Genomic DNA, 27,496 nt, shown 5'->3' with positions numbered 1-27,496 from the left:
CTGCGATATGATCCTTTGTCAGCAATCTTTTATCATTGGTTTGCAGATATTTACGCAAACATTTGCTCTTTCCATGACAAAAAATAATAAAAAAGTTGTAAACATGGTAAATCTGTGAAAGTGCAGCTTTAAATAAATATTTTTGATAATATTGTCGTTAACTTCACTTTTCCAAGATATACTTTGGGATCTGTACCAATCCAATCTGATGTCCGAAAGCAATTTAAAAAACTTTGTAAGGAAAATGAAAAAAAATAAAGGGCAAAAATAACATCAAAACAAATTATTCTCACTATACTGGAAAATCTAGAAAAAAATAAACAGCAAAAAATAACATCAAAACAAATTATTCTCACTATACTGGAAAATCTAAAAAAATAAATAAACAGCAAAAAATAACATCAAAACAAATTATTCTCACATTAATGAGAAATCTATATGAACATAGAAATCCTTAATTATTTGGATTTAAACGATTATAAAAGTCAGAAAGACGTCTACTTTCAAAGGCGAAATAGTAGAAAAATCGAGAAGCCATAGAAATGACAGAGATCAAACGAGAAAGGGAAAGAGAACAGTAATACTTTATGATTCTACATAATTAAATGGACTGTACACCAGATTGGCACCAAAAAAAGATTGCAGTCCAGTGTTGTATCCACTGTGCTACAAAGGCTTACCCTAAACGGTTGGAATATTTAAGCTATATACCTAATTTGGTAATATCACGTGATAACATCGACTAGCCAATCGAGCATAAGGAATAAATTGTATTAGGTAGACATACCTAGTAATCTTTTTTAATGGAAAAATACGAAAACACTGCGAAAAATAAATTAATTATAAATTATGGGGTACTTCAGTTTAATAGTAGTAAGTTTCAATGCATTGTACACATCGATACCAAGTTTATGTCAGTTTTCGACAATTTTCTTTTTTCTCGCTATTTCATCATACGGTGTATAGCTCCTTTAAACTCAGAGATAATTATTGGAATGGTATTCATTAATTGTCCAAACATTATCAAGGGCTTAAATTATAGAATAATAAAAATAAAATGAGATATAACAAAATTGTTTTGAATGACATTTACGAGTGACTGGAAATGAAAATAGCAAACCTTTTCGTACGTGTTTTCAGAATTATCAATACGCCTGCAATTTTTCCATTCTTCAAATATTTCCTGTTTTACATCGGCTGATTGTGATGATCAATTCAATAGGTGAGCACAGCTAGGGTCGACCAAGCATAGGTCAGTTTCATAAGAATCTCGGCTTGAATGACCCTAGCCATTTCGCTGGAACAATTAATATTTCTCAGTGAATAAAGTAAAACAAAACGTTTAAACAAAACATTTCCTTGTCTCACTGACCTTTACCGAATGTAAACATCCGGTACGGTTTCGGGTAGTACTCGTTACTTAAACACGGAATGTGTCATTATTGGTAAAACTAATTCTACTATTGCACCGATAGTTCCATTTTAAACCCTTCAATTTAAAGCCTTTAATGTTAAATGTTTGCCTACCAAGTATACGGCGGCCATTTTATTTTCGTGAAAATGACGTCAGTGTGCACGCTTTTGTCTTCGTCAGGCAATTATGCCATAATCGCCCTGACGTGCCGTGATAATTTCACGGGCGGAGACGATAATCATTATTGCGGGAACGAATTTCTATAGTAAAATGTTACTATTTATAGTAACATGTGTATTATTAGCCAATATTTACTAACCAAACAACGTCACGGACACACACTAGCATCAACAGAGTATTTCTTTACTACAATTAAATACTAGCTGTTTCCAAGTTATACACGATATGCGTTATGTACAAAGCTCTCTTGTAAGGGATTGATGCGTCACTGGGGCTTATCATATTGTTTGATAGCCTTACATAGTTTGTCAATTTGCCCTGAATGTAAACCAATTTTTGGGAAAGTTCTTGAAACTTAAATGCGACATGGAATAATATTTTGATTCTTTTAAATATAAAAATACAGATATTTGAACGTGTATGTTACCCGTGTTTGATATACTGTGACGGATCGTGAAGATGGCTCTTGTTTCGCATGCCTCTCCAAAGTGCGAACCCAATATGTATTAAGAAGGATATTTTAATGTTATCTAGTTCTTGTTCTTTTCCGGTGTTTAGTGTATTGTGGTGGGGGAGTTTGTCCATCTTGTAGTGGACCTTGAATTATAAATAACCTTGCTACCCTCGTGACTTCTTAGTTTTCTCTGACCGTGGCACGCCATCACCTCAGCATTTAACTAGGGACGATATTTTGACATGTGTTAATTACTATTTGTTGTCTTGTAGTGCTGTGTCTCCTGTTTAATATACGTTGTCTTGAAGCGTTGTGTCTCCTGTTTAATATATGTTGTCTTGTAGCGCTGTGTCTCCTGTTTAATATCTGTTTTCTTGTAGCGCTGTGTCTCCTGTTTAGTGTGGGTTGTCTTGTAGCGCTGTGTCTCATGTTAAGTGTGGGTTGTCTTATAGCGCTGTGTCTCCTGTTTAGTGTGGGTTGTCTTGTAGCGCTGTGTCTCCTGTTAAGTGTGTGTTGTCTTGTAGCGTTGTGTCTCCTGTTTAGTGTGGGTTGTCTTGTAGCGCTGTGTCTCATGTTAAGTGTGGGTTGTCTTATAGCGCTGTGTCTCCTGTTTAGTGTGGGTTGTCTTGTAGCGCTGAGTCTCCTGTTTAGTGTGGGTTGTCTTGTAGCGCTGAGTCTCCTGTTTAGTGTGGGTTGTCTTGTAGCGCTGTGTCTCCTGTTTAATGTGGGTTGTCTTGTAGCGCTGTGTCTCATGTTAAGTGTGTGTTGTCTTGTAGCGCTGTGTCTCCTGTTTAGTGTGGGTTGTCTTATAGCGCTGTGTCTCATGTTTAGTGTGGGTTGTCTTGTAGCGCTGTGTCTCATGTTAAGTGTGGGTTGTCTTATAGCGCTGTGTCTCCTGTTTAGTGTGGGTTGTCTTGTAGCGCTGTGTTTCATGTTAAGTGTGTGTTGTCTTGTAGCGCTGTGTCTCCTGTTTAGTGTGGGTTGTCTTGTAGCGCTGTGTCTCCTGTTTAGTGTGTGTTGTCTTGTAGCGCTGAGTCTCCTGTTTAGTGTAGGTTGTCTTGTAGCGCTGTGTCTCCTGTTTAGTGTGTGTTGTCTTGTAGCGCCGAGTCTCATGTTTAGTGTGGGTTGTCTTGTAGCGCTGTGTCTCCTGTTTAGTGTGTGTTGTCTTGTAGCGCTGTGTCTCCTGTTTAGTATGGGTTGTCTTGTAGCGCTGTGTCTCCTGTTTAGTGTGGGTTGTCTTGTAGCGCTGTCTCCTGTTTAGTGTGGCTTGTCTTGTAGCGCTGTGTCTCCTGTTTAGTGTGTGTTGTCTTGTAGCGCTGTGTCTCCTGTTTAGTGTGTGTTGTCTTGTAGCGCTGTGTCTCCTGTTTAGTGTGTGTTGTCTTGTAGCACTGAGTCTCCTGTTTAGTGTGGGTTGTCTTGTAGCGTTGTGTCTCCTGTTTAGTGTGGGTTGTCTTGTAGCGCCGAGTCTCATGTTTAGTGTGGGTTGTCTTGTAGCGCTGAGTCTCCTGTTTAGTGTGTGTTGTCTTGTAGCGTTGTGTCTCCTGTTTAGTGTGGGTTGTCTTGTAGCGTTGTGTCTCCTGTTAAGTGTGGGTTGTCTTGTAGCGCCGAGTCTCATGTTTAGTGTGGGTTGTCTTGTAGCGCTGAGTCTCCTGTTTAGTGTGTGTTGTCTTGTAGCGCCGAGTCTCATGTTTAGTGTGGGTTGTCTTGAAGCGCTGTGTCTCCTATTTAGTGGCTGTTGTCTTGTAGCGCTGAGTCTCCTGTTTAGTGTGGGTTGTCTTGTAGCGCTGAGTCTCCTGTTTAGTGTGGGTTGTCTTGTAGCGCTGTGTCTCCTGTTTAGTGTGGGTTGTCTTGTAGCGCCGAGTCTCATGTTTAGTGTGGGTTGTCTTGTAGCGCTGAGTCTCCTGTTTAGTGTGTGTTGTCTTATAGCGTTGTGTCTCCTGTTTAGTGTGGGTTGTCTTGTAGCGTTGTGTCTCCTGTTTAGTGTGGGTTGTCTTGTAGCGCCGAGTCTCATGTTTAGTGTGGGTTGTCTTGTAGCGCTGAGTCTCCTGTTTAGTGGCTGTTGTCTTGTAGCGCCGAGTCTCATGTTTAGTGTGGGTTGTCTTGTAGCGCTATGTCTCCTGTTTAGTGTGGGTTGTCTTGTAGCGCTGTGTCTCCTGTTTAATATCTGTTTTCTTGTAGCGCTGGGTCTCCTGTTTAGTGTGGATTGTCTTGTAGCGCTGTGTCTCCTGTTTAATATCTGTTTTCTTGTAGCGCCATGTCTCCTGTTTAGTGTGGGTTGTCTTGTAGCGCTGTGTCTCCTGTTTAATATCTGTTTTCTTGTAGCGCTGTGTCTCCTGTTTAGTGGCTGTTGTCTTGTAGCGCTGAGTCTCCTGTTTAGTGTGGGTTGTCTTGTAGCGCTGTGTCTCCTGTTTAGTGTGGGTTGTCTTGTAGCGCTGTGTCTCCTGTTTAGTGTGGGTTGTCTTGTAGCGCTGTGTCTCCTGTTTAGTGTGGGTTGTCTTGTAGCGCTGTGTCTCCTGTTTAGTGTGGGTTGTCTTGTAGCGCTGTGTCTCCTGTTTAGTGTGGGTTGTCTTGTAGCGCTGTGTCTCCTGTTTAGTGTGTGTTGTCTTGTAGCGCTGTGTCTCCTGTTTAGTGGCTGTTGTCTTGTAGCGCTGAGTCTCCTGTTTAGTGTGGGTTGTCTTGTAGCGCTGTGTCTCCTGTTTAGTGGCTGTTGTCTTGTAGCGTTGTGTCTCCTGTTTAGTGTGGGTTGTCTTGTAGCGCTGTGTCTCTTGTTTAGTGTGGGTTGTCTTGTAGCGCTGTGTCTCCTGTTTAGTGTCTGTTGTCTTGTAGCGCTGTGTCTCCTGTTTAGTGGCTGTTGTCTTGTAGCGCTGTGTCTCCTGTTTAGTGGCTGTTGTCTTGTAGCGCTGTGTCTCCTGTTTAGTGTGGGTTGTTTTGTAGCGCTGTGTCTCCTGTTTAGTGTGGGTTGTCTTGTAGCGCTGAGTCTCCTGTTTAGTGTGGGTTGTCTTGTAGCGCCGAGTCTCATGTTTAGTGTGGGCTGTCTTGAAGCGCTGTGTCTCCTGTTTAGTGGCTGTTGTCTTGTAGCGCTGAGTCTCCTGTTTAGTGTGGGTTGTCTTGTAGCGCTGTGTCTCCTGTTTAGTGTGGGTTGTCTTGTAGCGCCGAGTCTCATGTTTAGTGTGGGTTGTCTTATAGCGTTGTGTCTCCTGTTTAGTGTGGGTTGTCTTGTAGCGTTGTGTCTCCTGTTTAGTGTGGGTTGTTTTGTAGCGCCGAGTCTCATGTTTAGTGTGGGTTGTCTTGTAGCGCTGAGTCTCCTGTTTAGTGTGTGTTGTCTTGTAGCGCCGAGTCTCATGTTTAGTGTGGGTTGTCTTGAAGCGCTGTGTCTCCTGTTTAGTGGCTGTTGTCTTGTAGCGCTGAGTCTCCTGTTTAGTGTGGGTTGTCTTGTAGCGCTGAGTCTCCTGTTTAGTGTGAGTTGTCTTGTAGCGCTGTGTCTCCTGTTTAGTGTGTGTTGTCTTGTAGCGCTGTGTCTCCTGTTTGGTGTGAGTTGTCTTGTAGCGCTGTGTCTCCTGTTTAGTATATGTTGTCTTGTAGCGCTGTGTCTCCTGTTTAGTGTGGGTTGTCTTGTAGCGCTGAGTCTCCTGTTTAGTGTGTGTTGTCTTATAGCGTTGTGTCTCCTGTTTAGTGTGGGTTGTCTTGTAGCGTTGTGTCTCCTGTTTAGTGTGGGTTGTCTTGTAGCGCCGAGTCTCATGTTTAGTGTGGGTTGTCTTGTAGCGCTGAGTCTCCTGTTTAGTGGCTGTTGTCTTGTAGCGCCGAGTCTCATGTTTAGTGTGGGTTGTCTTGTAGCGCTATGTCTCCTGTTTAGTGTGGGTTGTCTTGTAGCGCTGTGTCTCCTGTTTAATATCTGTTTTCTTGTAGCGCTGTGTCTCCTGTTTAGTGTGGATTGTCTTGTAGCGCTGTGTCTCCTGTTTAATATCTGTTTTCTTGTAGCGCCATGTCTCCTGTTTAGTGTGGGTTGTCTTGTAGCGCTGTGTCTCCTGTTTAATATCTGTTTTCTTGTAGCGCTGTGTCTCCTGTTTAGTGGCTGTTGTCTTGTAGCGCTGAGTCTCCTGTTTAGTGTGGGTTGTCTTGTAGCGCTGTGTCTCCTGTTTAGTGTGGGTTGTCTTGTAGCGCTGTGTCTCCTGTTTAGTGTGGGTTGTCTTGTAGCGCTGTGTCTCCTGTTTAGTGTGGGTTGTCTTGTAGCGCTGTGTCTCCTGTTTAGTGTGGGTTGTCTTGTAGCGCTGTGTCTCCTGTTTAGTGTGTGTTGTCTTGTAGCGCTGTGTCTCCTGTTTAGTGGCTGTTGTCTTGTAGCGCTGAGTCTCCTGTTTAGTGTGGGTTGTCTTGTAGCGCTGTGTCTCCTGTTTAGTGGCTGTTGTCTTGTAGCGTTGTGTCTCCTGTTTAGTGTGGGTTGTCTTGTAGCGCTGTGTCTCCTGTTTAGTGTGGGTTGTCTTGTAGCGCTGTGTCTCCTGTTTAGTGTCTGTTGTCTTGTAGCGCTGTGTCTCCTGTTTAGTGGCTGTTGTCTTGTAGCGCTGTGTCTCCTGTTTAGTGTGGGTTGTCTTGTAGCGCTGTGTCTCCTGTTTAGTGTGGGTTGTCTTGTAGCGCTGTGTCTCCTGTTTAGTGTGGGTTGTCTTGTAGCGCTGAGTCTCCTGTTTAGTGTGGGTTGTCTTGTAGCGCCGAGTCTCATGTTTAGTGTGGGTTGTCTTGAAGCGCTGTGTCTCCTGTTTAGTGGCTGTTGTCTTGTAGCGCTGAGTCTCCTGTTTAGTGTGGGTTGTCTTGTAGCGCTGTGTCTCCTGTTTAGTGTGGGTTGTCTTGTAGCGCCGAGTCTCATGTTTAGTGTGGGTTGTCTTGTAGCGCTGAGTCTCCTGTTTAGTGTGTGTTGTCTTATAGCGTTGTGTCTCCTGTTTAGTGTGGGTTGTCTTGTAGCGTTGTGTCTCCTGTTTAGTGTGGGTTGTTTTGTAGCGCCGAGTCTCATGTTTAGTGTGGGTTGTCTTGTAGCGCTGAGTCTCCTGTTTAGTGTGTGTTGTCTTGTAGCGCCGAGTCTCATGTTTAGTGTGGGTTGTCTTGAAGCGCTGTGTCTCCTGTTTAGTGGCTGTTGTCTTGTAGCGCTGAGTCTCCTGTTTAGTGTGGGTTGTCTTGTAGCGCTGAGTCTCCTGTTTAGTGCGAGTTGTCTTGTAGCGCTGTGTCTCCTGTTTAGTGTGTGTTGTCTTGTAGCGCTGTGTCTCCTGTTTGGTGTGAGTTGTCTTGTAGCGCTGTGTCTCCTGTTTAGTATATGTTGTCTTGTAGCGCTGTGTCTCCTGTTTAGTGTGGGTTGTCTTGTAGCGCTGTGTCTCCTGTTTAGTGTGGGTTGTCTAGTAGCGCTATGTCTCCTGTTTAGTGTGGGTTGTCTTGTAGCGCTGTGTCTCCTGTTTAATATCTGTTTTCTTGTAGCGCTGTGTCTCCTGTTTAGTGTGGGTTGTCTTGTAGCGCTGTGTCTCCTGTTTAATATCTGTTTTCTTGAAGCGCCATGTCTCCTGTTTAGTGTGGGTTGTCTTGTAGCGCTGTGTCTCCTGTTTAATATCTGTTTTCTTGTAGCGCTGTGTCTCCTGTTTAGTGGCTGTTGTCTTGTAGCGCTGAGTCTCCTGTTTAGTGTGGGTTGTCTTGTAGCGCTGTGTCTCCTGTTTAGTGTGGGTTGTCTTGTAGCGCTGTGTCTCCTGTTTAGTGTGGGTTGTCTTGTAGCGCTGTGTCTCCTGTTTAGTGTGGGTTGTCTTGTAGCGCTGTGTCTCCTGTTTAGTGTGGGTTGTCTTGTAGCGCTGTGTCTCCTGTTTAGTGTGGGTTGTCTTGTAGCGCTGTGTCTCCTGTTTAGTGGCTGTTGTCTTGTAGCGCCGAGTCTCATGTTTAGTGTGGGTTGTCTTGTAGCGCTATGTCTCCTGTTTAGTGTGGGTTGTCTTGTAGCGCTGTGTCTCCTGTTTAGTGGCTGTTGTCTTGTAGCGTTGTGTCTCCTGTTTAGTGTGGGTTGTCTTGTAGCGCTGTGTCTCCTGTTTAGTGTGGGTTGTCTTGTAGCGCTGTGTCTCCTGTTTAGTGGCTGTTGTCTTGTAGCGCTGTGTCTCCTGTTTAGTGGCTGTTGTCTTGTAGCGCTGTGTCTCCTGTTTAGTGGCTGTTGTCTTGTAGCGCTGTGTCTCCTGTTTAGTGTGGGTTGTCTTGTAGCGCTGTGTCTCCTGTTTAGTGTGGGTTGTCTTGTAGCGCTGAGTCTCCTGTTTAGTGTGGGTTGTCTTGTAGCGCTGTGTCTCCTGTTTAGTGTGGGTTGTCTTGTAGCGCTGTGTCTCATGTTTAGTGTGTGTTGCCTTGTAGCGCTGAGTCTCCTGTTTAGTGTGTGTTGTCTTGTAGCGCTGAGTCTCCTGTTTAGTGTGTGTTGTCTTGTAGCGCTGTGTCTCCTGTTTAGTGTGTGTTGTCTTGTAGCGCTGTGTCTCCTGTTTAGTGTGTGTTGTCTTGTAGCGCTGTGTCTCCTGTTTAGTGTGGGTTGTCTTGTAGCGCTGTGTCTCCTGTTAAGTGTGTGTTGTCTTGTAGCGCTGAGTCTCCTGTTTAATGTGTGTTGTCTTGTAGCGCTGTGTCTCCTGTTTAGTGTGGGTTGTCTTGTAGCGCTGTGTCTCCTGTTTAATGTGTGTTGTCTTGTAGCGCTGTGTCTCCTGTTTAGTGTGGGTTGTCTTGTAGTGCTGAGTCTCCTGTTTAGTGTGGGCTGTCTTGTAGCGCTGTGTCTCCTGTTTAATGTGTGTTGTCTTGTAGCGCTGTGTCTCCTGTTTAGTGTGGGTTGTCTTGTAGCGCTGAGTCTCCTGTTTAGTGTGAGTTGTCTTGTAGCGCTGTGTCTCCTGTTTAGTGTGGGTTGTCTTGTAGCGCTGTGTCTCCTGTTTAGTGTGGGTTGTCTAGTAGCGCTATGTCTCCTGTTTAGTGTGGGTTGTCTTGTAGCGCTGTGTCTCCTGTTTAATATCTGTTTTCTTGTAGCGCTGTGTCTCCTGTTTAGTGTGGGTTGTCTTGTAGGGCTGTGACTCCTGTTTAGTATCTGTTGTCTTGTAGCGCTGTGTCTCCTGTTTAGTGTGGGTTGTCTTGTAGCGCTGGGTCTCCTGTTTAATGTGTGTTGTCTTGTAGCGCTGAGTCTCCTGTTTAATATGTGTTGTCTTGAAGCGCTGTGTCTCCTGTTTAATCTTTGTATGACCTTTATCCTTGTGCCTTTAAACATAATATTGGTTAAATATGATACTATTGGGCTTGTCCGTGAAGATTCTGTCGTTTTATTGATATTTGTGTGTGTTTGTTTTGTATGTCCATTCAGGTAAGGTAATTACTGTTTATTATCTATTTTGTTTTTGGTTTAGTCACTTTTGGTCTCAACTTATGCAGGTTATTTTGTCACCGAGCTCATTTTAAAGGTACATGGTCTTAGAAGATTTAAATGAACAGTAACAAGAAAGGTGTTTTGCGTTGATATAGAAAGATACCCAACCTGTCATTATAACAATGATTCTTTTCATGTTACACGCAGATTTGCGTATCTCTTTTCCATACTATACATGGATTTGCGTATCTCTTTTTCATGCTAAACATTGATTTGCGTAACTCGTTTCCATGCTCAACATGGATTTGCATAACTCTTCCATGCTAAACATGGATTTGTGTAGCTCTTTTCCATGCTAAACATGGATTTGTGTATCTCTTTTTCATGCTAAACATGGATTTGCGTAACTCTTTTCCATGTTAAACATGGATTAATGCGTATCTCTTTTCCATACTAAACATGGATTTGCGTGTCTTTTTTCCATGTTATAAAGGACATATTTGCATTACTCTTTTCCATGCTTAACAAAGATTTGCGTTACTCTATCCATACTTAACTCATATTTCCAAACTCTTTACCAAAATTGCCAAACACAGATTTGCGTAACGCTTTTCAATGCTAAACGCAGATTTGTGTAACACCTTTCCATGCTAATCGCAGACGGGCGATCGAAACCAAAATATAATGACCTCTGGTGTAAATCGTTTGTAACTTATCGAAATTATCTCATAATAACTACACTAATATGTGAAATTATGAGCACAATAGGACAATGAAACTATAGCGATACTCTCAATAACTAAAAATGTAGTCAAGTTTTCATTACGGTTGTCATTTATTGTGGTTTGCAAATGGTACCGATGCATCGAACTAGTTGGATTTGCTTCCTCATATATGGATATTATATTCACATTAGGATTGGCTTAATTGGCAAATTAAAGGAAAATATTAGTTAATATCACCAATTTACCTTTAAGTTTGACAACATTCTATTTAGTAACCATGGAGACAATTTATAATAAGCTCGTTTATTTGTATCATACTTTGCAAAGTCTGCTATAAAGTTTATGTTACTGAAATTCAAAGAAAGACAAAGATAAGACAACTTGTCACAAAAAAAGAAGGGAGAATCAGAATTTTTTTTTTTTTTTTTTCTGGTATTTCTCAATTCTGTTGAATTTACTGTTTGTAAACCTCAGCATACAAGCTGGTCACAACCAAAATAGGCTTCTATAATCGTTGCAGCATGCCTACCTGTCATAACCAACATAATTACATATTCTTTGCAAAATGTCTCTCTGTCATAACTAAATTTAACATTTGAATTCTTTAAGGCATACCTCAGGGTGATAAATCACGTGATTTAAAGGGGTTCTCACATGGGTTACCACGGGTCACAACCGATATAAACAAACCAATAAGTGACGTTAATTTATAAATAACTTTTTTGACAGAAAAACTATTAAAATTTCTTAGCATATTCTTCTATAGGCTAAGAAATATTTTCAAATCTTATTTTATCTTTTAAAAAGTTATTTAGTAACATGTGTTTACATCGGTTGTGACACATTGTGACCAACGTGAGAACACCTTTAAGACACGTGTTTCCCCAACCCTGTACCTCGCTGTCATAACTAACATTAGCATAAACAAAAACTTGCTGTAGCACGTCTAGCTTTCATAACCAACATACACATTTATATTCTTAGCAGCATGCCTCTTTTCATTGCTTCATTTCGAGCCCCAGCATGCAAGCTGCTTATAATCAACATTACAATTTTCATTCTTTTCAGCATGCATAGCAGTCCTTGGGAACGGACTAGTCCTGTTGTTGATCTGGCGCTTTAAGACCTTGCGTACCAAAACAAGTTTTCTCATTGTCAATCTGGCGTTAGCGGACATAGGAATCAGCCTATTGTCATTTCCACTATCCATATCCAACAACTTCATGAACAGGTCATATTTTTTTTATTGGATCAGTATTTTGCTTTTTTGCTGGCGCGTTGACTACTTAGGCAGTAATTAATTACCTTTAAAGGGACATTTGCATTTTCTTAAATTAAATGTATTATAATATTGAACTCAATTGACTTTTATTATATCAAAAAATAATAAAAATAACAAAAAGCATATGATCCGTGTAGAGATAAAAATATAAGCCATATTTTGGCGCTTTATTTACAAAGGCCAAGTACATGTATCTATTTTTTTTATTTCATTTTTAGATAAGGCTGCTTTTTTGTTTTGTTCATTTAAGTCAAATGAGTTAATCATAATAAAGCATTATGTTTTGATTTTATAAGCATCAATTTAAATATACCCCTTTAAATAATTCAATATTTGCACATTGATTTGCACTACAGTATTGTACTTGGTTTTATTGCCATTAAACTGGACCATGTGTGCATTTTCTTTGTTTAATAATCAGTTAAAATTAGGTACAATTTCATCCGCATATAAACCATGATTTCTACTTTATAGTTCAGGGTGGAGTCTGGGCTCAATTGGTTGTCAAATTTACGGGTTTACGGGTATGCTGTTTGGGCTGGGTAATATTGGAACCCTGACACTAATCAGCATTGACCGCTATCTTCTCACTTGCAAACACTCGCGGTGTAAGTAAATGCATAGTAACATTGTATATTTGTAGTAACAATATATGTTTGTAGAATATATGTTTGTAGGCAGTAAAATTGTTTTTTGTACATACTTACATATAAAGTAGTTTTTCATCATCATCTGTGGCCGATACTGCCAACTATACGAAAAGCCTATGTAGTGTTCGAAAATACATTTTGTCGAATGCTATGGCATTATTTTTCAAATCTGTGGTACGTTTATTTTGGTAAATCAGCCCTTATTGATTTAAATAAGGTGCATCTGTAGATTTAACCAGAGCCAGGAATAGTAGACAAAATATAATCTCCAAAACAAAGATTTAGTAAAGGCATATTGATTACATTACATTTAACCATTTCTAAATATATGTCAAACGAATTTAAGATTAAATAGTTACTACCGTGTATGTTTCCTTCCGGGATGAGCTCCACTTGTTTTAAAGTAGTTATATATAAACTAGTTTTTTTTAAATTCTTATCAACGATTGAACCGAACGATTGATTATTCAAAACCTTTATTTTCAGTTTATTGAAATTTGCTAGTAGAAACATTTATTCGATTTCTGGCACTGTTTTCCATTTTCGTTGTTTTCGATAAAAATGGCCGAGGTGCTGCGAATGACTCTTTTCGTATTTAACCAGTTTTTGGATCTGTGTTACCCTCCTTGATTAAGGGCAATATTCATACAGCTTCTGAGTAAACATTATCAACTTAGTGAAAATGGTCAAATTTCCGACAACTTTTATTTCAATTCAAATCCCCCTTTTTATAATATGTATTCATATTAGTTTATTATTTTAACCTTTCTTATTCCTATTCTGATATTATTTTGGTAATACATGCTTGTTTTTCGACTAAGACCACATCTATGATCAGATATTCCAAAAAAGTATATTTTTTATTCTTTAGCAAGTCTTACAAATGGTACTTTTATATCGCATGCTTTTCTTTTTTCATTACCTATGACTGTAAATGCCTGTATTTATTAGGTTGTGATTATTGTAAATATGTTATGTTATCCTAGTTTGGAAGAAATAAAAAAATCTATCTCCTTTATACGGCCTCTGAAGATCACCCTTTTTTTAGTCTTGAAGCTTGGAGCTATGCATTACATCGGTTCACTGGTCGTTGTTTGGGGAAATGCCATTTTCTGGGGCATTGCACCATTGGTTGGATGGAACAGGTTTTTGTGTTTCTATTTTTGATTTTCTTTTTCACCGAACTGAACATTGATAAGTTTAGTATCTGTCGTTTTGGAGATAGAGCTCTATAAGTAGGCGAAATAACAATATTCAACTCCCAATTATGTGATTGTAATTTTGTTTCATTGTTAAAACGAGCCATTTATTAAGTGAATTAAAACTACTCAACTCCAAATTATATGTGTTTCTAAAATTGTTTTTGATTGTAAAAACGAGCCATAAACAAAACGTAAGTTATATCAATTTCTTAATCTTCGTAACAATTATAATCATGTGTTTACATTCCAACGCAGTTATGCCGCCGAACGAACTGGGATTGCCTGCCTCGTTTCAATACGGAACAGCCGGATGCAGTATATGTCCTACGTGATGTCAGTGTTTATAACAAGCTTTCTTCTGCCTTCTCTTATAATCACCTATTGCTATGCCAACACCTGGAAGTTTTTAAAAACGTTAGGGGACGGTCGACTTCAGGAAAATATTGAATGGACGCACGAGAAGCAAATTGCAAAGGTATGTTTAAGTGATACTCGTATTTATAATCTATATAGCAAACCAAAGATAAGTGCTAAAACTTTAACTACTTTATACTTAATAATGCATTTATGGTAAATATTATTAACTGATAATAAGATTGTGACCGTATATTTAATAGCTGAAAACGCACACATACTATAAATGACTGGTGGGTCTAAAAAGATCAACGATTGTCTCATAACGTAGAAATAGCAAGTTTTCTGCACCTTTCTTTCAAATTAATCATGGTATCCTTCATATGAACCATTGTTTTCGATATCTAGTCATCCTTTTCTGTAAATGGAACAATTGTAGTAATTATGTTACTGCTTATTTAGGATTAAGAGTGCACTTCAAAACTTGAGTCTAGAGGGACAAGCAAACGCTACATGTTGCAAAAATAATTACAAAAGAGACCCTAGAGATTAAGATATACGCTGGCTGAAAGACATAAAAAGTCAATATCGCCTTTGGAATAACAATAAATTGGTGTTGTTAAGCAATAAAAAGAATAATCGGCCTCTTCGTATGAACTGTTTAGATGTTGACAAATATTTCTATTTAATTATGTGTTATAATAAATATATGAACGCATTTATACATTTAATTTAATGAAACAATAGTGTACTGAATTATAAACAACGGACAAATTGTTAATATTTCACTATTTGGAAAGGGCTCTCATAAGTTGTTTATCTTTTTCCAGCCCAATCCTTGATTAGTTTTTATACTTTTGCATATGTTTGTTCTATGAAATAAAACATGTTTAAACCAATATATTTCACTGAGCTATTTCTTCGAGACATTTTCGACAGTAAAATAGCAGTCAATCTTTTTCAGATGTGCCTGATAGTCATTGTTCTGTTCCTGGTTGCGTGGACTCCATATGCAGTTGTGTGTCTGTGGTCAGCTTTCGGGGATCTGGATGACGTTCCACTGCCATTGCTGGCCATTCCTTCAATTTGTGCCAAAACGTCCGCCTGTTATAACCCTGTGGTATATTCCTTAGTCAACGAACGGTTTCAATTAGCCTTCAGGAAAATGGTTGGCCTTAGAACGTCTAGACGAAACCTGTTGCTAATGAGACTACATAACATTGGCAACGAATAATGAAATATACCATCAAATACAAGAACAGTCAGACATATATCCTTATACTGCAAATGTCTTATATTTCTTCCCTTTGTAAGTCGGAATATGCTTAAACATGTATTTAAATAGTTAAAAACTTTGTTAAAAAGAAGATTTAATGGTCTAGCCCGTAATATGCCAGTTGAACCAAGCTAATTTGTTTCTCAAAAACAATTATTTATGTCTATTGATACAACATTTCGAACGAATTATTGATGTACCTACATGTTTTGACAAATGCACACACAGGTAATCTATGGGTAAAATCGGACCTTTGGACTTCCGGCTTCCATGAGCGGAATTTCCCATCCGTACCGGAAACTCATGAGCGATGCTTAAATCATGCACGTCTGTTTATATAATTATCTTTTGATCAAATATATTGTTTGTTTTCGTAAAAATGTGTTTGGTTAATATTGTTTTTGAATACTTGCAAACAGATATGTTTGTAACGATTTAAGGGAATCAATTTCTATTGTGGCATATGATAGATGCCGTAAGATAACCTGTTAACTTTCGCGAATTGTTAACCACCTAAATGTATTTCCAGCCTTTGCCTGCATGTTGCCTAGCAACAGTTTGCCCTGTCTGGTTGCCATGGTAAACAAGATGTTGAGATTAAAGTCAGGGTCATCACTGTTAGCAAAAGCGAGAACATGTCTAGTTATTGGTTGTGCAGTACCTGTATACATTTAAAACAGACCCGCAACAATGCATGTGAACCAATATGTTCCGAAATACAGTTGAAATTTCTTCAGCCCTCATTCTCAAATACCCTATATCCAGACATTTTAACTAAACCGGTTCATTTGTCTTGCAGACTGGTCCATTCGCAGTACCCATCAATACAGACTTTTATATAAACAAATTTAAAAACTGTCAAAATTGCTTACCCTCTTTCACACAATTTTTCGTGATAGAATCAACACTGAAAATAATGAAATGAAGTGAAGTGTAAGCTACAACTAAAGATATATATAAAATTCAGAAACAACTTATTCTTAAACGCAAATAGCACTCAAAGAGAAAAGACTTTATTCAAACATTCCACTATCATTTATGTCCAAATTACTACAAAGGGGGAGAACTTTTATGAAACTCATGAAACAAAATCAAAGCATTGAAAGCACTTATAAGTACAACGTCATCACTTATTTGAGCATTGAATACAATGGCTGTTGTAAGTTAACAGTATTGAAATACACCAGGTTTGAATCAGTAAAAAGAAGACATTCAATTTAGGTACAATACAAAGTGAACTGCTAGGAATTAAAGTAAGTTTATTTCCTCGTGCCCCAGATCCGTAGCAGGAGGGTGGTATATATATAATACGATCTTGTTATCATTCACATCCTCCTGAGCGAAGATATGCACATCCCGTAAGGGGCAATCAACGTGCTCGAATTTCTCATCTCTCAAACCAAGGGGGAGTAAGAAATATTTTTTAGCAAAATGCTGGACCCAACCTTAACATCAGTCAGTCACTTTGTAATAACTTTGATGACATCTTGCATGCCAAATTTTGATACGTTTTTTATCAGCAAGTCAATACGTTAGTTAGGCCAAATAAAGTGTTCTGGCATTTAAACATAACAATGCACATCACTAATTATTTTTGCTTAAAATAATATCCTATATCATAAACATGGCATACTAATGTGTTTTCAATCCAACCAATGGGTGTAACTCAACAAACAATGTGTTTTACCCTCTCTTTTTTCCCAGCTACCAAAGGGTCACAACTCAACAAACGACGTGTTTTGCCCTCTCTTCCCCCAGCCAACCAAAGATCACAACTCAATGGACAATTCCTCCATCTAATCAAGGGTCATAACTCAACAATCAATGTTGTTTTTTCTCTAGCTAAACAAGGGTCATAACTCAATGAACAATGCGTTTTCCCCTCTCTTTCCCCAGCTAACCAAGAGTCATAACTAAACAATGTGTTTCCCCTCCCTTTTCCCAAGCTAACAAAGGGTCATAACTCAACAACCAATGTGTTTTCCCTCTCTTTCCCTCAGCTAACCAAGATTTATAAGTCAACGAATAATATGTTTCCCCTCTATTTCCAATAGCTACCCAAAGGATATAACTCAACAAACAATATGTTTTCCCCTCTCTTTCCCCTAGCTAACAAAGGGCACCACTCAACACACAATGTGTTTTCCCTCCGATTCCTACAGCTTATCAAGGGGCAAACTCAGCAAACAAAGTGTTTTACCCTCTCTTCCCCCAGCCACTCAAGGGTCACAACTCAACGAACAATGTATTTTCCCTCTGATTTAGCCCAGCTTAACAAGGGGCATCTCTCAACAAACAATGTGTTTTTTTCCTCTTTTCCCCCCAGCTAACCAAGAGATTTCACTCAACAAACAATTCGTATTTTCCTCTGTTACCCACAGCTATTCAAAGGGCATCACTTAACAAGCAAAATATATTTTTTTCTGTTTCCCACAGCTATTCAAAGGGAAATCACTCAACAAGCAATATTTCGCCTTCTCTTTCCCATAGATAACCAATTGACATCACTCAACAAACGGAATGTTTTCCCTCTATGCCCAACAGCTAACCAAGGGTCATCACTCAACAAATAAGATGTTGTTTTCCCTCCGTTTCCCAAAGCTAACTTAGGGTCATAACTCAACAAACGAAGTGTTTCCCTTTGTGCCCAACAGTTAAACCAAGGGTCACCACTCAACGAAAAAATATCCCGCTGTTTTCCAAAGCTAACCTAGGGGCATAACTCAACAAACAATGCGTTTTTCCTCTGTTTACCAAGGGTCATAGCTTAACAAACCATGTGGTTCCCCTCTCTTTCCCCCAGCTAACCACGGGGCATGACTCAACACACAATGTGCTTTACCCTCTCTTTCCCCAGCTATCCAAGGGTCATCAATGAACCATGTGTTTTCCCCTCTCGTTCCCCAGCTAACCACTGGGCATAACTGAACAAACAATGTGCCTAACCCTCTCTTTCCCAAGCTTACCAAGGGTCATCAATCAATGAACCATGTGATTTGCCCACTCTTTCCCCTAGCTGACCTGGAGGCATTACTGAACAAACAATGTGCCTAACCCTCTCTTTCCCAAGCTAACCAAGGATCATCAATCAATGAACAATGTGTTTTAATCTCTCGTCCCCAAGCTAACCAAGGGTCATAACTCAACAAACAAAGTGCTTTACCCTATCTTTCCTCAGCCACTCAAGGGTCATAGCTCTGTAATGTGTTTTTCCGTCTGTTTCCAAAAGTTGACCAAGGGTCATAACTCAGCAAACAATGTGTTTTTCCGTCTGTTTCCAAAAGTTGACCAAGGGTCATAACTCAACAAACTATGTGTTGTTTTCCTCTGTTTCCCCCAGCTAACCAACGGTCATAGCTCAACAAACTATGTGTTTTTTTCCTCTGTTTCCCCCAGCTAATCAAAGGACATAGCCAAACAATGTGTTTCCCTCTGTTTCCCACAGCTAACCAAAGGACATAGCCAAACAATGTGTGTTCCCTCTGTTGCCCACAGCTAACCAAAGGGCATAGCCAAACAATGTGTTTCCCTCTGTTTCCCACAGCTAACCAAAGGGCATATCCAAACAATGTGTTTCCCTCTGTTTCCCACAGCTAACCAAAGGGCATAGCCAAACAATGTGTTTCCCTCTGTTTCCCACAGCTAACCAAAGGGCATATCCAAACAATGTGTTTCCCTCTGTTTCCCACAGCTAACCGAAGGGCATAGCCAAACAATGTGTTTCCCTCTGTTTCCCACAGCTAACCGAAGGGCATATCCAAACAATGTGTTTCCCTCTGTTGCCCACAGCTAACCAAAGGGCATATCAAAACAATGTGTTTCCCTCTGTTGCCCACAGCTAACCGAAGGGCATATCCAAACAATGTGTTTCCCTCTGTTTCCCACAGCTAACCAAAGGGCATATCCAAACAATGTGTTTCCCTCTGTTGCCCACAGCTAACCGAAGGACATATCCAAACAATGTGTTTCCCTCTGTTTCCCACAGCTAACCAAAGGGCATAGCCAAACAATGTGTTTCCCTCTGTTGCCCACAGCTAACCAGAGGGCATATCCAAACAATGTGTTTCCCTCTGTTGCCCACAGCTAACCAAAGGGCATAGCCAAACAATGTGTTTCCCTCTGTTGCCCACAGCTAACCGAAGGACATATCCAAACAATGTGTGTTCCCTCTGTTGCCCACAGCTAACCAGAGGGCATATCCAAACAATGTGTGTTCCCTCTGTTGCCCACAGCTAACCAGAGGGCATATCCAAACAATGTGTTTCCCTCTGTTGCCCACAGCTTACCAGAGGGCATATCCAAACAATGTGTGTTCCCTCTGTTGCCCACAGCTAACCGAAGGACATATCCAAACAATGTGTTTCCCTCTGTTGCCCACAGCTAACCGAAGGACATATCCAAACAATGTGTGTTCCCTCTGTTGCCCACAGCTAACCAGAGGGCATATCCAAACAATGTGTGTTCCCTCTGTTGCCCACAGCTAACCAAAGGGCATATCCAAACAATGTGTTTCCCTCTGTTGCCCACAGCTTACCAAAGGGCATAGCCAAACAATGTGTTTCCCTCTGTTTCCCACAGCTAACCAAAGGGCATAGCCAAACAATGTGTTTCCCTCTGTTTCCCACAGCTAACCAAAGGGCATAGCCAAACAATGTGTGTTTCCTCTGTTTCTCACAACTAACCAAAGGGCATAGTCAAACAATGTGTTTCCCTCTGTTTCCCACAGCTAACCGAAGGGCATAGCCAAACAATGTGTTTCCCTCTGTTGCCCACAGCTAACCAAAGGGCATAGCCAAACAATGTGTGTTCCCTCTGTTGCCCACAGCTAACCAAAGGGCATAGCCAAACAATGTGTGTTCCCTCTGTTGCCCACAGCTAACCAAAGGGCATAGCCAAACAATGTGTTTCCCTCTGTTTCCCACAGCTAACCAAAGGGCATAGCCAAACAATGTGTGTTCCCTCTGTTGCCCACAGCTAACCAAAGGGCATATCCAAACAATGTGTTTCCCTCTGTTGCCCACAGCTAACCAAAGGGCATATCCAAACAATGTGTTTCCCTCTGTTGCCCACAGCTAACCGAAGGGCATATCCAAACAATGTGTTTCCCTCTGTTGCCCACAGCTAACCAAAGGGCATAGCCAAACAATGTGTGTTCCCTCTGTTGCCCACAGCTAACCAAAGGGCATATCCAAACAATGTGTTTCCCTCTGTTGCCCACAGCTAACCAAAGGGCATATCCAAACAATGTGTTTCCCTCTGTTTCCCACAGCTTACCAAAGGGCATATCCAAACAATGTGTTTCCCTCTGTTGCCCACAGCTAACCGAAGGGCATAGCCAAACAATGTGTTCCCTCTGTTTCCCACAGCTAACCAAAGGGCATATCCAAACAATGTGTTTCCCTCCGTTTCCCACAGCTAACCGAAGGGCATATCCAAACAATGTGTTTCCCTCTGTTGCCCACAGCTAACCAAAGGGCATATCCAAACAATGTGTGTTCCCTCTGTTGCCCACAGCTAACCAAAGGGCATAGCCAAACAATGTGTTTCCCTCTGTTTCCCACAGCTAACCAAAGGGCATAGCCAAACAATGTGTGTTCCCTCTGTTGCCCACAGCTAACCAAAGGGCATAGCCAAACAATGTGTGTTCCCTCTGTTTCCCACAGCTAACCGAAGGGCATATCCAAACAATGTGTTTCCCTCTGTTGCCCACAGCTAACCAAAGGGCATATCCAAACAATGTGTTTCCCTCTGTTTTCCACAGCTAACCAAAGGGCATATCCAAACAATGTGTTTCCCTCTGTTGCCCACAGCTAACCAAAGGGCATAGCCAAACAATGTGTTTCCCTCTGTTTCCCACAGCTAACCCAAGGGCATAGCCAAACAATGTGTTTCCCTCTGTTGCCCACAGCTAACCAAAGGGCATATCCAAACAATGTGTTTCCCTCTGTTGCCCACAGCTAACCAAAGGGCATAGCCAAACAATGTGTGTTCCCTCTGTTGCCCACAGCTAACCAAAGGGCATATCCAAACAATGTGTTTCCCTCTGTTTCCCACAGCTAACCAAAGGGCATAGCCAAACAATGTGTGTTCCCTCTGTTGCCCACAGCTAACCAAAGGGCATATCCAAACAATGTGTCTCCCTCTGTTGCCCACAGCTAACCGAAGGGCATATCCAAACAATGTGTTTCCCTCTGTTGCCCACAGCTAACCGAAGGGCATAGCCAAACAATGTGTTTCCCTCTGTTTCCCACAGCTAACCAAAGGGCATAGCCAAACAATGTGTTTCCCTCTGTTGCCCACAGCTAACCAAAGGGCATATCCAAACAATGTGTTTCCCTCTGTTGCCCACAGCTAACCAGAGGGCATATCCAAACAATGTGTTTCCCTCTGTTTCCCACAGCTAACCAAAGGGCATATCCAAACAATGTGTTTCCCTCTGTTGCCCACAGCTAACCAAAGGGCATAGCCAAACAATGTGTTTCCCTCTGTTTCCCACAGCTAACCAAAGGGCATAGCCAAACAATGTGTTTCCCTCTGTTGCCCACAGCTAACCAAAGGGCATATCCAAACAATGTGTTTCCCTCTGTTGCCCACAGCTAACCAAAGGGCATAGCCAAACAATGTGTGTTCCCTCTGTTGCCCACAGCTAACCAAAGGGCATAGCCAAACAATGTGTTTCCCTCTGTTTCCCACAGCTAACCAAAGGGCATAGCCAAACAATGTGTGTTCCCTCTGTTGCCCACAGCTAACCAAAGGGCATATCCAAACAATGTGTCTCCCTCTGTTGCCCACAGCTAACCGAAGGGCATATCCAAACAATGTGTTTCCCTCTGTTGCCCACAGCTAACCGAAGGGCATAGCCAAACAATGTGTTTCCCTCTGTTTCCCACAGCTAACCAAAGGGCATAGCCAAACAATGTGTTTCCCTCTGTTGCCCACAGCTAACCAAAGGGCATATCCAAACAATGTGTTTCCCTCTGTTGCCCACAGCTAACCAGAGGGCATATCCAAACAATGTGTTTCCCTCTGTTTCCCACAGCTAACCAAAGGGCATAGCCAAACAATGTGTTTCCCTCTGTTGCCCACAGCTAACCGAAGGACATATCCAAACAATGTGTGTTCCCTCTGTTGCCCACAGCTAACCAGAGGGCATATCCAAACAATGTGTGTTCCCTCTGTTGCCCACAGCTAACCAGAGGGCATATCCAAACAATGTGTGTCCCTCTGTTGCCCACAGCTTACCAGAGGGCATATCCAAACAATGTGTGTTCCCTCTGTTGCCCACAGCTAACCGAAGGACATATCCAAACAATGTGTGTCCCTCTGTTGCCCACAGCTAACCGAAGGACATATCCAAACAATGTGTGTTCCCTCTGTTGCCCACAGCTAACCGAAGGACATATCCAAACAATGTGTGTTCCCTCTGTTGCCCACAGCTAACCAAAGGGCATATCCAAACAATGTGTGTTCCCTCTGTTGCCCACAGCTAACCAAAGGGCATATCCAAACAATGTGTTTCCCTCTGTTGCCCACAGCTAACCAAAGGGCATAGCCAAACAATGTGTTTCCCTCTGTTTCCCACAGCTAACCAAAGGGCATAGCCAAACAATGTGTTTCCCTCTGTTTCCCGCAGCTAACCAAAGGGCATAGCCAAACAATGTGTGTTCCCTCTGTTTCCCACAGCTAACCAAAGGTCATAGCCAAACAATGTGTGTTCCCTCTGTTTCCCACAGCTAAACAAAGGGCATAGCCAAACAATGTGTGTTCCCTCTGTTTCCCACAGCTAAACAAAGGGCATAGCCAAACAATGTGTTTCCCTCTGTTGCCCACAGCTAACCAAAGGGCATAGCCAAACAATGTGTGTTTCCCTCTGTTTCCCACAGCTAACCAAAGGGCATAGCCAAACAATGTGTTTCCCTCTGTTTCCCACAGCTAACCAAAGGGCATAGCCAAACAATGTGTTTCCCTCTGTTTCCTACAGCTAACCAAAGGGCATAGCCAAACAATGTGTTTCCCTCTGTTGCCCACAGCTAACCAAAGGACATAGCCAAACAATGTGTTCCTTCTGTTGCCCACAGCTTACCAGAGGGCATATCCAAACAATGTGTTTCCCTCTGTTTCCCACAGCTAACCAAAGGGCATAGCCAAACAATGTGTTTCCCTCTGTTGCCCACAGCTAACCAAAGGACATAGCCAAACAATGTGTTCCCTCTGTTGCCCACAGCTTACCAGAGAGCATATCCAAACAATGTGTTTCCCTCTGTTGCCCACAGAAAACCAAAGTTCATTATTCATTTATCTCTGCTACATTAAAGACGGTCCTTATAAGCATTCAATTTGTAAATACATTAAGACATATTTAATAAATTACCCATAATTGATTTCGTCTCAATATGGTGAACATTTATGGCGAGTTATTTCAAATCCTTCAAAAGATATGAAGCAGACATAAAATGGTCATATGACCTTTCACCTCTAAGTATAACCTTGACTATGAACCAAACTGGTTGTAACATGTATATCCATTTATGAGGTATATTTGATTTTTTTTTACAATTGTGAGGTAACAGTATGACAATTAAAAGTGTGAGGTTAGGATGATGAGGTGATGTAAATTATGATGTAAGGATGAGGTGATATAATGATATACAATTATGAGGTAATGATGAATTGGTGTTGTGGTGTACAATAGTGGGGTTAGGATGAGGTGCTGTTTGGTAAACATTTGTGATGTATGCATGATGTGGAATAATAGTATGTAAATGTGAGGTAAGGATAAGGTGGTTTTATTTTATATAATTGTGAGGTAAAAATAATGTTGTGGTGTTGTACTATTTGGAGGTAATGATGAGGTGGCGATTGTTGTACAGTAGTGAAGTAAGGATGAAGTGGTGTATTGATGTTGTGTTATTGGGATGCATGAATTAGGTGGTATAATGGTAAGATTGAGGTAATGTTATAATTTACACTTGTGAGGTAAGAATGATGTGATATAAGGGTATACAGTTGTGAGGTAAGGATGAAGTGGTGTATTGATGGTGTGTAATTGGGATGCATGAATTAGGTCGTATAAGTGTATACTCTTGTGAGGTAAGAATGATGTGATTTAAGTGTATACTCTTGTGAGGTAAGAATGATGTGATTTAAGTGTATACTCTTGTGAGGTAAGAATGATGTGATATAAGGGTATACAGTTGTGAGGTAAGGATGAAGTGGTGTATTGATGGTGTGTAATTGGGATGCATGAATTAGGTCGTATAAGTGTATACTCTTGTGAGGTAAGAATGATGTGATTTAAGTGTATACTCTTGTGAGGTAAGAATAATGTGATATAAGTGTATACAGTTGTGAAGTAAGAATGATGTGATAGAAGTGTATACAGTTGTGAGGTAAGAATGATGTGATATTAGTGTATACTCTTGTGAGGTAAGAATGATGTGATTTAAGTGAATACACTTGTGAGGTAAGAATGATGTGATTTAAGTGAATACACTTGTGAGGTAAGAATGATGTGATTTAAGTGAATACTCTTGTGAGGTAAGAATGATGTGATTTAAGTGAATACACTTGTGAGGTAAGAATTATGTGATATAAGTGTATACAGTTGCGAGGTAAGAATTATGTTATATAAGTGTATACAGTTACAAGGTAAGAATGATGTGATATAAGTGTATACACTTGTGAGGAAAGAATGATGTGATATAAGTGTATACAGTTGTGAGGTAAGAATGAGTTGTTTTAATGGTATACACTTGTGAAGTAAGAATGAAAAGGTGTAATGATGGCGGGTACTTGGGATGCATGGATGTATGGTATGGTGGTGTACAGCTGCGAGGTAAAAATGAGATGATGTAAGGTTGTACAATTGTGAGGTTTGGATGAAAAGGTGAAATGGTTTACAATTAATTGTGAGGAAAGGATGGGATGTAATGGTGTATACATTTAAATGAGGTGGTGTAGAGGTTAACAATTGTAAGGTTATCATAAGTTGGTGTTGTTGTACATAATTATGACATCAAAAAGAGGCTTATTGCTGTATAGCAATTAGATTTACAGATTATTTACCTAAGTATTATACAGCAATGAACCAATGTGGAAATATTGTATTTGGAGATACAAAACAGAGAACAATTGATTATACTGGAAGCATTTATTTTGACTTTAGTTACAACATTCATGATCTAGATTAAATGAGAAAGCTCAAGATATATGCAAGGACAAAGAGACATAACTCTGCTTGTTCGTCATTAGACAAAAAAATCAATTACCTCCCTTTACTTTAGTAGGAATACTTTTTAATAATTATACCCAAGGAAAGTGAAACAAAACTTGTTCATTAATACACAACAAAAATTTATTACCTCCCTTTTCACTATTCCACTAATTGTATCAAAACAAATACAAGAATTTAAACATGGTTGGTTAAATAGTTTGTATACAAAAAATGCAAAGAAATTTAAAAGAAAAGCTATAGTCTAAACTTACGCTAGGAAAAAACATCCTGCTAAGTATTAAAATGATAATGAGTTTAATGACTCTACAATACAGTATAATAAACTTTAAGGTGTGTCAATCAGTTTTTCAATTAGAAAATAAAAGCATTGTAATTTTGAATTATAATCAGAATTCAACTGCTGAATAGTGTATTTTCATAGTTAAGTCTTAAGCAATTTGTTGATAGAAATTCATCATGATTTAATATACTTAACACTGCAAAGCGAACCAAAATGATCGTTGCTTTGAATTACAAATTCTGTAAAATAGTAAATGGTTGTAACAATAAAGATAAACAGCAATGAAAAAGACCAAAAAACATGGGATCATTATACAAACACACACACATTCATGGTTACACGAAAGAGAAAAATAGCCAAAGAAAAACAAAAACAGTCTTTGTACAAAATATTAATCATAATTATATTGGTTAACAATTTTAGCAGAAAGAGGCTCCAGGTTTCCTAGGATGGTTATCTTCTTAAACCAAATGTTTTCTTTAACCAGTTTATGAAACAACATATTATGCAAAATGCAGATCTCACAATAAAAACAAAATACAACAGATTCCAAATTTCACACGTGTTTTCATACATAACTTCAAGTCATTACATGGTATCTTTTCCATCAATTCCATAGTATCAGGTGAGAATGCCTTATTAGTAGATGTACGAGTCGTAATTAAAAAGCTAAAGCGTATAAGGAATTGAAATAGAATGTTTTGTAAAGGCTGGTTTTATATATTGCACAACCAATTCTGTATACAGAGACGTTCTTAATATTTAATGATAATTAATAATTATATTAATAATTTTAACTAGTTTATTTTAGCTATTTTTAATAAGCATCAATTAATCTAAATATTAGGCTACAAAGTATATAAATACTCAAAAAACTTATTACACCTTTAAACTGATATTTTATATTAATGAATCCATGCATGAAACAAACACTTAACAACTGGTCAATAGTTGACCTAATACATATATATGCCACACTTCAGAGCAATGAGTCAGTGAAAAATCACCAAATCAGAATAAAAATCTCTCTTAGCCAATCAGAATGAATGTCTCAATTAACCAATCAGAATGAATGTCTCAATTAACCAATCAGAATGAGTGTGTCTATAAGTCATGTTCGAGTGGTTTCTGGGATCCTGTTGGACTGCCCATGAATTCATCAATGATCTGCTGCATACTATCTCGAAGTTCCTCCGGAGCATTTGGATCCTGTTCCACGTGCTTGTCCTCGTGCACGAATGTTTGCTCTTCACCGTCTTTCAGCACCGTCTTAGTGTGAATTTCTTTCTTCATGGTAATTCTGGAATAAAACAAGTTATAAACACTGTAGAATTAAGCAAAAAGGGAACACATAATAATCATAATGTAAATATAATGAGATAAATCATTTATTTAAGCCACAATTTGAATTGAAAAAAAGTTTCCTTTTTATATTTAAGTTCAATTACTTTACATGTGTTAACTTTATCTGACTGAATATTGATTTTTTTTTCTATGCCTTTTATGTACATTGTTATACTGTTGATCCCTTCATTCAACCTAAAAACACAAAGCGATCTGGGGCTTCAAAGTTCTAGCTAAAAAAAATAACACCCTCCCTGAATAGCCTTGATCTAGCCAACAAATTAAACCCTACCTGGAATAACATTGATCTAGCCAAGAAATGAGGCCTTACCTGAAATAGCCTTAATCTAGCCAACAAATTAAACCCTACCTGGAATAACATGTGAGGCTCAACCTAGAATAGCATTGATCTAGCAAAAAATGAGGCTCTACCTGGAATAGCATTGATCTAGTCAGCAAATGAGGCTCTACCTGGAATAGCATTGATCTAGCCAGCAAATGAGGCTCTACCTGGAATAGCATTGATCTAGCCAACAAATGAGGCCCTACCCAGAATTACATTGATCTAGCCAAAAATGAGGCTCTACCTGGAATAGCATTGATCTAGCCAGCAAATGAGGGTCTACATGGAATAGCATTGATCTAGCCAACAAATGAGGCCCTACCTAGAATAGCATTGATCTAGCCAACAAAAGAGGCCCTACCTAGAATAGCATTGATCTAACCAACAAATGAGGCCCTACCTGAAATAGCATTGATCTAACCAAC

The 27,496-nt window shown here is 40.0% G+C and overlaps 2 protein-coding genes across 43 annotated transcripts in view; one reads left to right on the top strand and one right to left on the bottom strand.

Moving 5' to 3' along the window:
• Positions 1 to 542: 542 nt before the first annotated feature.
• LOC128213459 (visual pigment-like receptor peropsin) lies at positions 543 to 15,282 on the top strand. Its single transcript, XM_052919170.1, has 4 exons — positions 543 to 577; positions 11,863 to 12,000; positions 13,496 to 13,715; positions 14,508 to 15,282. Exons 1-4 carry the CDS (start codon positions 543 to 545, stop codon positions 14,826 to 14,828), a joined length of 714 nt encoding a protein of 237 aa, XP_052775130.1. The 3' UTR covers positions 14,829 to 15,282.
• Positions 15,283 to 25,001: 9,719 nt separating this feature from the next.
• Positions 25,002 to 27,496, bottom strand: part of LOC128210139 (ankyrin-2-like) — a 183,313-nt gene continuing 180,818 nt past the window's right edge. For all 42 annotated transcript variants that reach the window (XM_052914398.1, XM_052914431.1, XM_052914485.1 and 39 more), the window contains one exon: positions 25,002 to 26,684. In XM_052914398.1, coding sequence (XP_052770358.1) covers positions 26,489 to 26,684 — 196 coding nt within the window. In that variant the 3' untranslated portion in view covers positions 25,002 to 26,488. The remainder of the gene's footprint in view (positions 26,685 to 27,496) is intronic.

Source organism: Mya arenaria, chromosome 2 (assembly GCF_026914265.1).
Source record: "Mya arenaria isolate MELC-2E11 chromosome 2, ASM2691426v1".
NCBI classification, from domain to species: Eukaryota; Metazoa; Mollusca; class Bivalvia; order Myida; family Myidae; genus Mya; species Mya arenaria.
The sequence above is the reverse complement of the archived record's forward strand: the minus strand, read 5'-3'. Positions and strand labels throughout refer to the sequence as shown.

Excerpts from the sequence above, each read along its gene's own strand:
- LOC128213459 (XM_052919170.1), top strand. The coding sequence starts at position 543 with ATGACAGAGATCAAACGAGAAAGGGAAAGAGAACA. Across the intron at positions 12,001-13,495 it reads TGCAAACACTCGCGGTGTAA|TTATGCCGCCGAACGAACTG; the intron begins GTAAATGCATAG and ends ATTCCAACGCAG. Across the intron at positions 13,716-14,507 it reads ACGAGAAGCAAATTGCAAAG|CTATTTCTTCGAGACATTTT; the intron begins GTATGTTTAAGT and ends TATTTCACTGAG.